The 17,242-nt window shown below is 32.7% G+C and overlaps 1 protein-coding gene across 3 annotated transcripts in view; it reads right to left on the bottom strand.

The window, feature by feature from the left end:
* Positions 1–17,242, bottom strand: part of TMPRSS15 (transmembrane serine protease 15) — a 135,170-nt gene that overhangs the window by 97,737 nt on the left and 20,191 nt on the right. For all 3 annotated transcript variants that reach the window (XM_037742433.1, XM_037742443.1, XM_037742438.1), the window contains exons 5-8: positions 15,137–15,181; positions 13,902–13,937; positions 7,270–7,401; positions 862–970 (exon numbers count right to left, since the gene is read on the bottom strand). In XM_037742433.1, coding sequence (XP_037598361.1) covers positions 862–970; positions 7,270–7,401; positions 13,902–13,937; positions 15,137–15,181 — 322 coding nt within the window. The remainder of the gene's footprint in view (positions 1–861; positions 971–7,269; positions 7,402–13,901; positions 13,938–15,136; positions 15,182–17,242) is intronic.

Raw genomic sequence — 17,242 nt, 5'->3', positions numbered from 1 at the left:
AGAGAAATGAAATGAACTAACTAGAATGTAATTTTTCATAGTGAATTCTATGGAGTACTTATTCTGCATATTCTGTTGGGGAAATATTCAGCAGTTTAACAAGCAAGTTTTTATTGGAGACTTATATTGCATGTTAGCATATTTAAGGCTATAAGAAGTAACATTTTTAATAGTTTTAATAAATTTATTTCAGGATCTCATATATATGTGAGTACAAATTCTTTTTCTTCTTGGAGTATCTGGAAGGAATGTAAGACGGTCCTTGCCTGTGAAAATGCTTAGGTAAACATTAGGGTAGGTCAGCTGTCAACAGCCTGATTATTTTGATTATCTTCATAATTGGATGGATTAATTGAATTAAGAATATGGAGGTGAAATACATATTGACTGATCCAAATGTCATTCAAGATACAGCAAAAAAGACATATACAGAGGCTGTTCCCTGCTGTTAATCTGCTGTAACTGAATCATGTTTTAGAGATTTCCACACAGTAAGTGGCAAAATGAGAAAGAAAATATTTTACAGACAAATGCAGGTGATGTGAAATTCCACTTCTCATGATTTACGGTGTGTGTTGTTTGCCTGCCAGCACATGATCAATGTCAGCCACAGAAAGAGAAACTTCCTTCAGAACCCAATAAGATGACCCCATTTATTAGATAGTATTGTTCATAACACAGAATACCTTTTTAAAAGGTTAAAAAATGATAATTTTTGTTTATGCTTTGTCAGTTGGAAAGTCTTTGCTTTATAGTTAATGAAAACAATGATTCTTTAAAAAAACTACTGAAAGCAGTAACACGTTGCATCAGAGAAATACTTTATGACTTAAGAACGGAAAGTATAAGATAGTGTATTACCGTATGATCCACTGGCAAACAACACTTGATTCAGAAGGTTTTGGATAATGAGTAGCCTGGAAAGATCCAGATGATTCAGTTAACAAAAATCTTCCATCACAAGCTGTGGCTGCAAAACGATGCCAATTAATGTTACACAAAAACAATCTTGGGATTCAAACTGGCTGCAAGACATTTCACAGAACACTTGTGGGAGAATCTTTACAAGGCTATTTTATAAAATTGAAATGACCAAATGATCATGAGATTTCATATTTAAAACTTATTAGCCATTTTCAAATACTCATACACATCCTATCATGGAGTACCTTAGAAAAGCATTGTCTTTCTAAAACCTTTCTCTAAGCTGCGCTTTAAGTGTATTCTTCCATATTTGCAAGGAAATAAATGTATCTGAATTGAAAACTGCCAGTTTAGACAGATAACTAGTCATTTTTTGTCTTATTTTTATAATTAAATTGGAGCTAGGTAAATTTCAAATATATGTATAAAGTGCTTTGTTTTTTGAAAATGATTAGAATAAGGCCAGGAAAATGATAGTACTAGTGGCCTGTGCAGAATTCCATCCAACAAATCTGTTAGCCCATATTTTAAAGTTTTTAAGGAGCTTTAAAAGGAGCTACTCCTTTGGGAGTAGCTAGCTCAATATTTTCAATATTTTCTTACAATAATCCTGATTCTGCCTTTTGCTTTCCATAATTACTCATTTTCCTCTTTTAGTTTTATAGCAGATTTATTTCATGAACCTCTCCTTAATGTCATGCATTATTAGTTGCCTTTAATTTATATCTGAATTCATTCAAATTAGATTAAAATCTTCTTGAAGGCATGAACCAAGAGCTATTACTTATAGATTTTTGGTTTTTTTATATGCAAAAAACCACCTCGATTTTCACAATTTTTAGTCTTTCTTACATTATTTTCCTCCTGATTAGTTACTTGGTTATGTTGACACAATATTCTAAAATTATGACCCCTACAATGTGTTCTTTATCTCTGCATATTACAAACTCTTCATATGGAGAAGCATTAATGGAGGATAGAAAAATCAAAGAAATATGACAAAATGTCATTTTTGGAATCTGAGTGTTCAGAGTAAGCTACTTCTAAATTGAGCTATGAAAAAGCTCATTGTAACATTATAAAGTGATTCTATCAGATTACATAATACAAGCTATTCTATGACAAAATATTTTATGTATATAAAAATAAACAGATTAAAAACTAGAGCGCAAATAGAAACCTTAATAAAAATTTCATGTTTTTATTGGGTTTTTGCTATTTTTGGCATATATTTTTTAAATGGTTAAACATTTACTTTGATAAGTTTATTATTGAAAGTCTGCTTAAAAACAATGGCCTAAGAATTCATTACTAGCTTATGATTTGACAACCTGATTCCCAGAAGAAGAAAAGAACAAAGAAATAACAGGAAAAAAAGAACAAAGATAAGAAAACAAAAGATAATAATTCAAGAAGCAGAGATTAAATTCTGAACAATGCAACATAGATCACTGGAAAAAAAGAAAAATTGTGGTTTGTTGAGTTAATTTAATTGCCTTATGTATAATAATGACTGCAACAAAGAAAATTAAGGCTAATTTTTCATGATTTGAAGATAAGTAGTAAAATATGTGACTTTCTAATGACTTGCTAACTAATTTTCTAGTTGTAAAAGCAATTCTCTTTTCTCACCCTCAGCTTTCTTTTCCACTGTAAACCATGCCAAAAAAGTAGGGTAATTAATGCCTTAGATTCAAAGACCATAAAAACCAAAATGGTATTTGCTTGTTTTTGATGTCATATATAAAGCTTTTAAATCACAGTTGGTCAAGAAACAACATGGACTGAAAATTGTAGGACCTGTGGTAATGCCTGCTGCTACTGTAAAGTTCATATTTGAGTTGTACTTAAGGACCAATGAGGTAGGGTGCTCAATCCTATCAGTGCTAAAATACAACTACTAACATTTACAGAGTGTTTGCTATGTGCCAGTCATTTTCTAAAGTTATTTTATATGTATAAATGTAATTTGCATAACAACTCTGTGAAGTTATGAGGGAAACTGAGGCATATTGAGTTAAATAACTACCATAAGGCCTCCTAGCTTACCAGCAACAATTTAAAGCCAGGCAATCTTATTTAATTGCATACTGTGGTATATTGCCTAATATTACAATATGTTTTTATATCTATCACTATCATGATGACATCACTCACACTTTGAACTAAAAAGCAGGGGGGAAAGCATGAATAAAAGAAGAAACAGAAAAATTTTAAGAGATTTCCATCTTTTTCAATGTTCTCAAATTTAAAATATAAATCACATTTGCAATAATATTCCAGAACAAACAAGAGGACGAGAGAGAGAGAGAGAGAGAGAGAGAGAGAGAGTGCAAAACAAGATCCCTTTAAGAATTTGTAAAACCTGCTTGTGAAGCTGATAAAAGTTTAGTTATCATTCCCATCTATTCACTACACATTTTTTGGGAAAGATATCAACAGCTTTGTGCTGTACAACATGAGTCATAATTTTCCAAAAAGCTGAATTATGTCACTAGTTTCAAAGATGGTTCTATGTTTGAAAAATCCTGTTTCAGTTCTTTCCTGAGCACGACTAAACTACACTTCCCCAAATCCCTTGCAGTCAGATAAGGTCATGTGACTGAGTTGGCCAATGAGCGAGTGTAAAAGTCACTGTGTCTGTTTCCAAATATGGTTTCCAAATTTATCTGTAACATTCTTCCTTTGTCAGTCAGCTGGTTGTAAAGGATCTAGTGGAGGATTCTGGGGACAGAGAGTGGCAAGTAAGGAGCAGGCATCCTGAACGCCTACATAGAGCACAGCCCTTTGCCATCTTTCTTTCACCATGATATGGGTGATAAACAAACTGATATTGCCTTAAATTGTTAAGATTGTTTATCATATTATTTAGCCTGTCCTAAAAAATATGATAAATTTTCCTGTCCTGTTTTCTATCATGTTACTAAGTTTTAGTGGGAATGGATACTCTACAGGCCAAATTCTGCTCTAATTAGGCTCTAGTCAATTCCTGCATACAAGTAAACATAGAGACTATTTCAAAAGGTATTTAAAATAAAATTACGGTAGTATTGAATTATTTCTAATAGCAAAGTTCAGAATGCCAAAATATTATCATTTCAAGGTAGAAGCTTTGTGTAAGGCGCTTTGTCATACATTTTTAAAATATAATTTCAGGATGTTTCTGGAGAACCTAATAGTACAAGTGACCATGAAGCAGGATAGGTTTGTAGAAAAAAATAACACAGTTGTGGATGAGTAGGATTGCTGGATGTTAGGATTATGACTTTTTAGACTGTGCAGTGCTTTCTAGTGCAGCATCAGAAAAAAAAATTCTGAGTAGAAGATAAATGAACCTGTCAAATAATATCAGCTATTCTATTGCACTATCAGAAACGTTGCCTGAAAGGGGATGGAATTAATAAGGATATGCACTTAGGACCCACTAAGAGCTCCCTCTGCTGGCTCAATATTCACTAATTACGTCTTTGCTTATGGCATTGAAATCTCCAAGATATATAAATCAAACATGATCTATGCTTACCCACCAAGCTCTATTATGCATATACACATGAGGCATACAAATTATGAGAACACTTGCCAACTTCCAAAGAGTTAAGCATTGTCTTAAATGCTGTGAATCAGCATCTTTCCTTCTCCTAGGTCAGCTAAAAAGTGAACTTTCTTGCTGATATAATTCTGATCAGAAGAGAAAAACAATTTAAAGGAATCTTGGTTCAGCTATAGTCAGCTGTAAGTGTGAAAACCTAAATAAGTAAAGACTAAAAGGGAAGCTGCATGTGGAAGACAACATTAATAACACAAACCAGAATCAGAGCTCACAGCTGGAGCAAAATATGTGTAAATCAATGAGAGAGAGTAAAGTTCAACTTTATATTGGAATAATTATCTTAAATTAATTTTGTAAATTTTTCCGTGAATACAGATTGATGGATGGGGGCTTTCAGGTGGAAATAATGCTGCTGGAAGTTGGAGTTGGTGCTGAAATTCACTAGGCTTGTGGGCTCACCATCATCAATGAATGAAGCAACTTAAAATGAATAAAGCAACTGGTAATCTTGAAATCTCTCTTGATAAAAAAGATTGATTTAAACAATTTTATCCTACACATAATTTGAATTTCTTTACCAAAATGGACACAATACTTTCTTTAAACAACAAAAAAAGAGAATCAAGAAAATGGAAAGTGACAGTGCAGCGTTGAGAGTATTGGTGACATGAAAGTCTGGTAACTACTAAGGTTCAATAAACCAAAAAATCTTCACATACTCGTGTAATAATGCAGTTTGACTATATTTTTTAAAAGCAATTTTAGATGGTTACTCCCATTCTAATATTGAGGCTCATCTCTTGAATTCAGAATGGCTCAGAAAAAATAATTCATTAATTCATAGCATTAAAACTTATTTTAGGACAAACTATCACACTTACATGATACTCCTATGGTTCTTTTTTATATGTACTGATATTAGTTTATCATGAACCTTATGAACTCCAGAGAGTAATAACAAAATAATAGGTGCAGTATATCTTTCAAATATTTGATCATATATTTTGTTAGTTATGCCTTTTCCTCTATTTAAGGATATAGATCATCATTTTATTGGCTTAAATCCATGTGTCTAAGTTGACCTACACTATTATTTTTGAAACAGAAATCAGCATCACCTTTGCTGCCTCATGATGGCACACTTGTACCATATCCTCCCTGAAAAGATTTTAGAAAATGCCTGAAAACCATAGCAAAACAAGAACACTGCTTTCTTCTTCTTTGAGTAACTTAGTTACATAAAATAGATTAAAAAATATTCTGTAGACTGCACTTTCTTCCAATATGTTCTGAGTGAACTTCAAAGTATGTAGTTAAACTTTAAAGGTCTGAATTTTATCCAAGAACTTTTGAAAGAGATTGCTTAGTGGAAGTCTCTATAGTAGAGTGGCCTTTTGTGAGTTGTTACTGGGAAACAGACCAGCTGCCTGGCTTTTAAAGTACGTACTAAGTGGAGAGGTAGTTTTTAAAACTTTGGTCATTATCAGAATACTCATCTTCCATTAATATCAAGCAAGATTAGAAAAGAGTACCAAATAATGGAAAAGTTTAGCAAATAGTAACTACAGTCTTCAACACACTTTGGGCACTAATTGTACTTATGGTCAGTTTTAAAACTGATTATAAGCCATACCAAAAAATGTGCAGTTTAATGCTTTCCGTTAAATAAAAAAATATAGGTTAGACTTATCCAAATACAGCAGTCTCCCCTTATCCACAGGGGATATTCGAAGAACTCCAGTGGATGCCTGAACCATGGGTAATAGCCCTGTATCTACCATGTTTTTTCCTATACATACACACCTATGATAAGGTTTGACTTAGAAATTAGGCACCAAGGGAGATTAACAACAATAATCACTAGTAAAATAGAACAGTTATACCGATACTCAGAATGACGTGCAATTTTATACTTATACATTGTTTATTTCTGGAATTTTCCATTTACTATTGTCACCTGTGGTTAAAAATGGGTAGTTGAAACTCGAAACCTCAAATAAGGGAGAACTATTGTAGTTCTATGTGGAAATCTTCTTCAATATGTTACATACAAAAATAAATTACCTATTTAGATACTGCTTTCTAGTAAACTTTCCTAAGGGAATCCAGCTTTAAAAGAAAGAAATAAGACAAAGAGTAAATATGTTTAAATCCACTAGAGCTATGCTTGGTATATGGTAAGTGCTACTTAAGTGCCAAATAATAATAATAATAATAGTAAAATAACATTATTGTCATTAACACTCAAAAAAGATGCCAAAATATACAAGTGAAACACAGATGCTTTACTTATGGGACATTAAGTTCTTATTCATATCTTGTTTCCATTATTTATGGAACTACAAGAGGCAAATAAGAGCAACAATCAAATTTTCAAGCTGGTTCTCATTGAGTTAGGCACTGTTAAAATGTTGAAAGGAAAAGACTGATATGATAGTGAAAAAACATGAAAAGAAATGAGAATGTATATCAGAGAAGAGACAAAAATTTAGCAACACCCATCCCCACATTTATGACAGACATTGTTAATCACATCTTCCTTTCTGTAGTGATCAAAAGAAATCCAACAAAATTTTCTGTTTAATTAATCATTATGTTTAGTATTATTTTTAAGTTTAGGAAAATATCAATACAATTTTTTTTAGATTTTGTATTATGTTATACTGTTTGTAGTTTCAGGTCTCTGAGATTAGTGCGTGCGTGTGTGTGTGTGTGCGTGCACGTGCATGCGTGTTTGTGTGTCTACAGTGAGGGAGGATAAAATGGAAGGGGAAAGAATAGGGGTGTAAACTTACCACATGTTTTATTGTCTTCATCAGAACCATCTGGACAGTTTAATTCTCCATCACAAAATAAATCAGCTGCTATACATGTTAGAGCATCAGCACAAGGACTTGAACCAGACGGGCACTCTATTGAGACATTTCCTTTAAAAAATGACTGAAATTTTAAAATTTCCAATTGATGAGATACGTACAGTGTTAAAACATTTAATATGCTTTTGCCATTGGGGTTCTTACTTATAAGTATATTCTTTAACTGCCATAGAAATATTTATTTCATTTTAAGATCAATCATTTGTAAAATTAGAGCATTTTAAATTTTGAAATTTCATGTGGGGCAATTTTGGAAAGTTTATTACATCATCTGCAGCATCCAGCAGCCACTTGATTTACTCATAAGCTTATTATTTGAAAATACAGTGGCTTAAGTCAGCATTTCTATTTTGTAGAGTAAATTGACCAACCAAAGTCATTTTAAAATAAGATAAAATACTTAAAATTCCCAGTACATTGCGACATTAAACAATTCTATTCTATCTCTTTTTCCCTTGGGTCAGAGATTCTTAGGGGGTACACTGTAAACACACCCCTTCAGGGTTTCATGTCATCTTCTGGAGGGAATCTGAACAATTTGCCCCTCTCAGCCTGTCTTGACTTTTACTTGCCCACTTTCATAAACTTAAGTCTAGATGCACCAAGAAACACATTTTACTTCTAGAAATTAACTTCGAAAATGTAAGAGCAATTCTGAAAATAAGACATATTCTTACATGCCCACAAGATAAAGACTTTTAATTTAATTTAATTTTTCAGGCCAATGTGGAAATTTGAATAATTTTGCCTCTGAATACAATAATAGTGATGGTGCAAAGTTTTGGAAATCTTTAACTCAACAGCATTATTTTTCCTTTTTGGTTATTGCTCTTAATCTTAAAGCCAGAACTGTACTGCCATCTGCTGGGTTTTAAAAATATGAAAATCTGTAATTTCTCTTTCTGCTCTATAAAATTAATTAGCAAAATAAATATGTTCATGTCAATGAATCTACTAAGTTAATTCTTAATTAAAAACATTTATAGATTTTTACTGAGTATACATAGATAATGAGATATTTGTAGCTGGATGTAATTAAAATGAATATGAACCAATGGGAAATTCATGGAATACCCATCTAAAATTATAGGACAGGGTAAAGATCAGAGCCATTCTCAAATGACAGAGCACTCCTATGTAGGAAAACAATAAATAATAATAAAAATATTATTTACTAAACCCAATTGCATATACTTGTTGATACATAAGAGCAATTCATCAAAAATCATTAACCATTGAGTTACTAATCCAGAAAGGCAGAGGATTTGATAGAATCTCTTAAGTGTTTTATAAATAAATAAACTAAAAAAGGAACTATACTTGAAACTGTCTTATTTTATGAGTAGCTAATAGATGTCCAAGTACTCAGCATTTCAAAGACTAGATTTTGGGATATTGCTAGGAACATATATCACTTTGACTGTCCTAATGCTTCTTGTGGGAGCTTCACTTTCTGATGCATCACATATCTGTTGGTTATCTGTTGACTGAACCTCAAAGTCACACCAGCAAGTGATATCCATTGGACTTGATTGATCTTATGAATAATCATTTATTGATCCCACAAGTATTTATTTTCTGCACATTTTTGTCATGGAGTTTTAAGAGATGGAGATAAAAGAATGAGTAAGGCAGAGCCTCTCTCCTTTCGTGAAGCTTGAAGTTTAGTGGAGGAACGGGTTTATTTACAAATAATTTTTTTAAGAGAGATACTTAAAAAGTGCTATGGGAGCACCAAAGTTTAAGCAATTAGTTTCCTTCTAAGGCAAGAATTGCAAACATCTTTATAGAAGTGGTCATATTAAAATTAGTTTTTGAAGAATGCCTAGAAATGCACCAGGAGGAGAGCTGTATGGAATGTATTTAGTGATATGTCAGGAGCAAATCAATATATGGGAAACAAATGAGTCTCACTAACCTAGACGGATGTTTATGGAAGGCATAGTAAGAAAGGAGTTTGTACTAGATTCTAGGGGAACTTTTAATCTTTTTTAAGTGTTAGAAACATTTTTCAATAGGCAATGGCATTGAAAGATTTTTACGTATATGTACGATATGACTAGTCCATGTTTCATAAAGGCAGTTGTTGGACCATGTGAAACATCACGTGAATAAGACCACTCGAGAAGCTGTTTCAATGGTCCTAGTGAAAGTTGATGAGGGCTAGAACTCTCACAATGGCAGAGGAGATGGGACATGGGCTCAATTGCTACTTACAGGTAAAATTGATGATCTTCAGTGATTACATGTGCTTCTGAACAAGATTAGTGGAGGTGGAGAATGGAATGCTAAGGAATTGGCAGTTGAATGACTGGAGAGGCCAGTTCTGTTACTATGGCCATTAGTCTCAATACTGTTTATGAGATGGACAAATTGTGAGATTAGAAACTGAGTCTAGTTTGAAGTATTTTGACTTTAAGTTAGAATATTAAAGTTGGAATCTTAAGTTGCACTCTGCATCTCTCCAGACTGTTTCATAAACACACTTCATCTGACTTGGCCCATGAGGAACAGAAGTTTCCCATATTAAAACTAATACGGAAAATATGAATGTAATTTTTATACGATGGCAGTCCGTTTTAAAATTTTTGTCAAATTGTTTTTTTTTACTGAGTCTTCTTTCTTTCTCTCTTTCATTTTCTACATGAATATACATGACTACAATTTCTAACAAAACTATCAATTAAAATATCAGCTGTTACACCCAGCCAGATGCCAGTTTAATTTAAATGGTTTGCCCTCTCAAACTAGAGTTTTTTGACTTGAGTATTACTTGCTTTGCATTTTATTACCTAATTTTGTCCTAATATTTCTTTTATTCTAAGAAGTCTATGCCAAATTGCAAAACTATTCAAATTTCATTAATATTAGGCATTATTAACTTCAGTGGGAAAAATGCACTGGTTTTCTGTAATCTATGTGGCATTTTACCTTCAGGACACTAACTTTTGACATATGATAAAAACACACCAGTAAATTAGCATTACTTGGAATTCAGCAAAAAGAAGGCTTTAATTATACATTTGTAGTTGCATCATGAAAAATTCAGTATACACTCAAAGATGATTACTTCAGAGGAATCCAATATCAAAACAATTTTCAGTGATTTGGCACTAGGAACCTCCGTGCCTATTGAATACAGGCTCTGTGTTAGGCATTGTGGAGGGTAAAAATAATAAAATCAATTATTTTTTGCCTTCCAAATAATTTGCAAGAGATGTTATATACGATATGGTAAACCGAAACCATGGTTTGGAAATCATAGATTTTATTTTCCCCACTATTTGAAAAGGGATAATAGTACTTGGTGGCCAAAATTGTTTAAGACAAATTAAGCCCAAGATCCTGATAGCTTACTCAGTAGAAGCAGAATCTTCATCCATGAATGTTTGCCTTTAAAGTTTTATTTCACCACACTATATTGGAAAATAGGTATCACCTTACAGAAATTCTCATTTACTGTGATAGAACAAATTTAGGTTTTTTTAAAAATGTATTTTAAGCAAGACTATGGATTTTCAATCCAATTGAAATTATGGTAGAAAGATGCTTTAGTAGTCTTGATACCACGTGAGCAGGAATGCCTTAAATTAGAGGAGAGTGCTTAGCAATATAAATGTTGTTTTCTCAAGCGCAGAAAAAGAATAATTCCTAAAGTCACAATACGTTTGGTGTCAGGTAAAATCTCTTCATCTCAGTCTTGAAGCAATTAAATTGAGGAACATAATTCTACCTTAGGTTGTTTTGGCCCAATTTCATGTTTTTCACTAAATCAACCAATTATTCTTTTTCTTCAATCCCCAAACTCTTCCACACAGTGGAACTGTAGCAAGGATACATTTTTTATGAGATTGAGACAGGCCATGATAGTGAAACTTCTATCTTCTGCAGCTATTGCCTACACAGTAAGAAAAAAAGGACTAGAACAAGCTGTAGTCTAGAAATCCCTAAACATGGGAGCAGTTGCCCAAAACACCCTCTCTAGGCACTCTGTCGTGATCCAAAAATTAATCTGTGTCATGTCACCTCAGTTCCAGTCCTTCTTCTCTAATGTTCTAAATGGGTTAGTAAAACTTTGAGGTAATTGGCAGCAAAAGCTGTCGAATGATAGTGCATAATCCTAATGGACTTTGTACCATTATCACACAAAAATTCTCCTTTGCAGAATTTATAACAGTACTAATACCAGGTATATGATGCATGCATTTGTTGATTTTTCTCAAACTCTGTCTTCCAGGCATATAAAAATGAGAATAAATTTAACATCCCTGGAAGGCATATTCATAATAAATTACTGCTTGGAAAATGCAGTTTTCACATTTAATTGCCTCGTTCCCCTCTATAAATATATTGTATCTTGCTGTATGAGAGGAATAAATGGGAAGAATGATTGGGCAATCATGTAGTACATGGATTCACTGAAAAGAAAAAGAGAATATGATATTTCACCACTTACTTACATTATAATAATGCTTTGAGGATTAAGGTAATCCAATACAGTCTCTGATAACAGGAAATGTTTAGAAACAAAGTTTTTTTTTGGTGAAATGAAAGTTCAGATAAAAATGAATGTTACCAAGTAGAATAATCTTGTTTTAAATTCAGGGTTTTTATGAGTTTTTAAAATAAAGAATCCAAATGGTTTTTTTTGTTTGATTCTGTTTCATCAAACTCAGAAGGGGGAAGGAGTAGGGATCTAATATTGGTGGTGTTCCTTCTACTTCTTCTTTGTGGGAGTCACCATGTTGACCATGGTACAGTGATAGCTGTATTATCTCTCTTTCAATTTTCATGATCATCCTCCAAGAAATATATTTTAATCTATTTTTTCAGATAATAAAGTTCAAATAGGCTAGATAGCTTGCCAAATACATGTAGATTGATTGATGAAATTAGGTAATGCATGAATTCACCCATGTCTTTTTAGTGATTGAGAATTTATGTTGCTTTTTGATCTTTATTTTGACTATTGATTACTTATACAAAATGTGAAAGACAGGGCTAAGTGTATACTGACCCCCATTTCTGTAGTTTAAATGTAGAAAAGAAGATTTCTGCTTCACTTACCAGGAGAGAAAAATATGGGTGGCATACTTTCCCATGCTCTCTGACCCCTCATTCATCATTTCCTTTTTTATCCAGAGGAAATTGAGCAGATGGTTCAGCCAATTCTTTATATTTTTAACAGATATGTCTTCAGAATAGTAAGGGAGAAAACCTTCTTTTAAGTCCAGTGCTTTCTTGCTTTATTTAAGACATTCTTTTCACCTAATTCATTCTACATGTTACGATTAGGACATTTTATACAACTAAGAAGACCTTAATGGCTTTGTGTTAGATTAATCACTCAATGAACCAATAAACAAATAGAAAATAGGCATTAATTTGGATACTTGTTACTGGCTTTCAAGGTTTTAGGAACACATTTTTCAAAATATATTTAACTTATTTATTCAGCTTATTTTTAGACCAAAGGAATTAGCCACTATCAATCCCAAAAGCATTTGTTCAAAGTGTGCTGGAAGGGGATTTGAGAGGCTGTAAATATTTTTCCACATTGGAGATGAGAATGTGGACTCAGTGGCACAGTTTTTTTTTATTTGCAATATGTTGTGCTACTGTTTGGAGGTAACCTAAATACAGCTGCAGACAGACTTATGCCATCATAATAGATCTCTATGGGTTTTAGAGTTGTGATGGCTTGTTTCCTAAAGCATTTTGATTGATTCATGTATTGCTTTGCTTTTCAAACATTACACCAACAATTTTTATTCAAGAATTATTTATCCCTACTAAAAATGGTGTTTATAATTTTACAAGTGTTTTCTCTCTATGTATATAATATTTGATGTAAATTTTAATAATGTAACACGGTAGTGGTATTGTTGGGAGCTGATTGAAGATCTACATTATTGCCTTTATTGAATTTGCTTCAAGGGATTAGGGACACACCCACGACATTCCATATGAAGATTAGGTCAGGACCAGAGACTGTATTTTAGTTGATTGAAAGACAGAAGCACAGCGCACAATTCCTAGAAATACAGAGAAATTGGCACACCAAAGATAAATACTGAGAGTTGGCATAAAGTAGATACTTAAAAAAATTATTGAATGAACGAATCTAAGGCCCCTTTGGTAATTCTTTGGCCACCAGTACCATGTTAACAGCAGAAAGAAAGCATGTCCAACTTGTATGCAGAGAAAATAATCAAAGGAAAGAAAGTCTGTAATATCTGATAAAATCTGCTTCCTTGGTGGAAAACCTTTTGTTCCTATTGGTGACATTCTTTTCAGTAGATAATGACAGTTCTGTTAGCAATAGACAGAGGATAGGAGTGAGCTCTGACAACTCAGGCATTAGGCCTCCGTATTTTGTTTACTTTGGTGAAATCTTGGGCTAAAACTGCAAACTTTTATGCTCCTGGTTTCTTATCTATAAAATGCATGCAATATTAATTGCTAAGACATCAGAGACTTCTCAGGGGCCTAAAATAAAATGTAAGTGAAAACTTTCTTTCAAAGACAGTAATAATATTATTAAAACTTACCTGGAGTTGCCAGATGACTGGTGGTTATAAGCTTGTCTAAAAGATAAATTATATTAAAATAATAATTATATATTTAAAACTAATTACCAGGAATTTATTATATATTCATTCTATATAATATTTAACCTAATAATTTTACAAGTTATTATGAATTATTAGTGTCTATTCATTTAGAAATATGTCATTTATATTTGGATTTAGGAATAAATATTTTATGTTTTTGATTATTTTTAGAGTTGTAGAGGTTTTTAGGTTTTTAACTCATCTTTTATTTTCTAATGAAAGAAGAAAAGGTTATTCAATGATCTATAACTAAATATGAGGATTCATTAATTTCATAATGACCATAGACTTAAAATGTTGCAGGCAAATTTGATGCTATTTGAAAGAGAAGCATGGGATATGCTTAGACTATGGGCTTTGGAATCAGAAGGAAATATTTTTGATTTCTCAGTTTGACACTTAATAACTGTGTGACCTTGGGCATGTTACTTATTACTTAATTTATTCTTTCAAATGGAAAAATATCACCACCTCTCTGCAAAATCATTCTGATAACTGAAATAGGTAATGTTTGTAAAATGTAGTACCTGGCTAAAGAGGATGTCTTAAAAAATAAAACTTCAAATATTATAAAAATGGTCATGATTATTATACCAAAAGTAACATCTTCATAGTTTTATAACCATGAAATTATGTAATTATAGTTTTACAAAAAGATGGGGGTGAAGAAAGTGCTGGAATAGAGTAGTTAATATTAAGCCTGGATTTTTCCTTCCAAAGTGTAATGCCTACTGAAAGCCATCTTTCTTTATCTGACCCTTAGTGACCTCACAGTTGCCATAGCTTTATCTCCAGAGCACCATGATTGGAGAGCTGTTTATGGAGATGTTTTACACAGACACACACACACACACACTCTCTCTCTCTCTTTCTCTCTCTGTCTCTCTCTTTCTCTCTCTCTCTCTCATACATCTCTCATATATATGTATATAAAGTTTAAAATATGAAGTACCATTGAAATTGGAAATATGTATTCTTGGCATAAGTGGTGAGGCATTAGGAACATTGTAATATTATGAACTGTTCTTTCTAACCAATTATAGGCTTCTTATAAATTGATATGAAGATTAAATGCCTAAGAAATAGCTGCAAGAAAAATATAAATATTTTCCTAATGTCATAGAGTTTGATGATCACCAAGTTATATTTTTAAAAGTGCCATAAACACTGACCTGAAGTCGTTGCAGGGCTTACTGTAGAAAAATTCTCCAAAGATGCTAGAATAAAGTAAAGTTGATTTGACACATGGGCTTATTACATAAATGCATTACAAAACACTTAGTACAACTTGAATATTCATTCAAAGGGCATCTGATCCTTTGGAGTTCCTATTTTATTCGCTCCCACGCTAAATCTTCCTATTCATTATTTGGTTATAATATATTTGATAAATTTCCAGAGTCTGCATATTCTCCGTATACAATTTACTTATGCAAAAAGTTTGCTTTATTTTGTATCTATTTAAGAAATATATCTATTTATTAATCATAGTTATATATTATAATTTACATTTTAGCCAACTAATATGACATTATGCACCATATCTTGTCATATCTACAACCACTTGCTTTATACTAAAACATATGAAGAGAACAATTGCAAAACAATCTTTCACATAATTAATATTTCCTTGGAACTAAGTGGTCTATAAGTAAAAAGTGCTTTTAACATAAAAGACAAAAGCTGTTCCATTGTTCTATAACTCTGTTTTGGTACCAGTATCAGACTGTTTTGATTATAAAGACACATGCACACATATGTTCATTGCAGCACTGTTTACAATAGCAAATATCTGGAAGCAACCCAAATGCCCACCAATGATAGACTGGATAAAGAAAATGGGGCACATATACACCATGGAATACTATGCAGCTATATAAAAAGGATGAGTTCATGTCCTTTGCAGGGATATGGATAAATCTGGAAACCATCATTCTCAGCAAACTGACACAAGAACAGAAAACCAAACACTGCATATTCTCACTCATAGGTGGATGTTGAACAATGAGAACACATGGACACAGGGAGGGGAACATCACACACTGGAGTGTGTTGGGGGGTGGGGAACTAGGGGAGGTATTGCAGGGGGTGGGGAGGGTGGGAAGGGGTTAACTTTGGGAGAAATGCCTGCTGTAGGTGACGGGGATATGGAGGCAGAACAACAATCCTGCAAGTTCCACACATGTACCCCAGAACTTAAAATATAATTTTAAAAAAGACAAAAGCTGGCAGTTTTCTTCAAACTTTAACATGTTTAATAGTTTTAAAAGTATAGACTCACCTATCTATGCAAGATATACAGGAAATCAAACATATCTCATGAAAAACCATCATGTGGTGAATGTCTTTATTCAAAACTATATGGATGATAGGTGGGCTAAGAAGTATATTCTCTTCTACTAACTAGGTGTTTTATTTCGGCATTTCATCATTTTTGAATTGTGTTGGTTCTATGAAACCTATTGAAGTTTTGTAAATGATACATGGTAGAGTATTGATGAGAAGGTAAAATAAAATTTTTGTAGCTTTTCTTAGAGAATATGGTTTAATTTTATTATATTTGACAGCTTATTATACAAAAATTCAAGATATCTGTGAAATTCTTAACTAATTTAAAAATTTTATAAATTCAAAAATTGACATGATACAAATGGGTATTAAACTGAAATACCTACAATTAAGCTTGGTTCTGTGTTTATAAATGTGTTTTTACACAATTCAACAAACTAAATGTAACTTCTGCATGTTGAGAATATTCTTGGGCTGGTGTTGTAATACAGCTTATTATACTTGTGATACTAATTCTAAACTAACTCAAAGAATATGGTTTAACTGAATAATTATATAATTTAAAAAAATCACAAACTCTATTCCCCTAGAGAATCCAAATATAGGGAATCATGAAAAGAGGTTTCAGCATATCTTTCAATTTGCTTATCAGAATTGACCACCAGAAACAAATGCACATGCAAATGAAGGTAGTAAGATGACAACTTTGTGGTCTATTGGAAGATGGGGGAGGTGTGTGGGAGGAAGCAGAGGATCAGGAGAAATAACTAATGGGTACTAGGTTTAATAACTGGGTAATAAAATAATCTGTACAATAAACCCCCATGACACAAGTTTACCTATATAAGAAACCTGCACTTGTACCCTGAACTTAAAATAAAAGTTGGCCGGGCGCGGTGGCTGACGCCTGTAATCCCACCACTTTGGGAGGCCGAGGCGAGTGGATCACGAGGTCAAGAGATAGAGACCATCCTGGTCAACATGGTGAA

Source organism: Cebus imitator, unplaced genomic scaffold (genome assembly GCF_001604975.1).
Source record: "Cebus imitator isolate Cc_AM_T3 unplaced genomic scaffold, Cebus_imitator-1.0 Scaffold7, whole genome shotgun sequence".
Taxonomy (NCBI): Eukaryota; Metazoa; Chordata; class Mammalia; order Primates; family Cebidae; genus Cebus; species Cebus imitator.
Note: the sequence above shows the minus strand (reverse complement) of the source record. Positions and strands in the feature narration are given on the sequence as shown.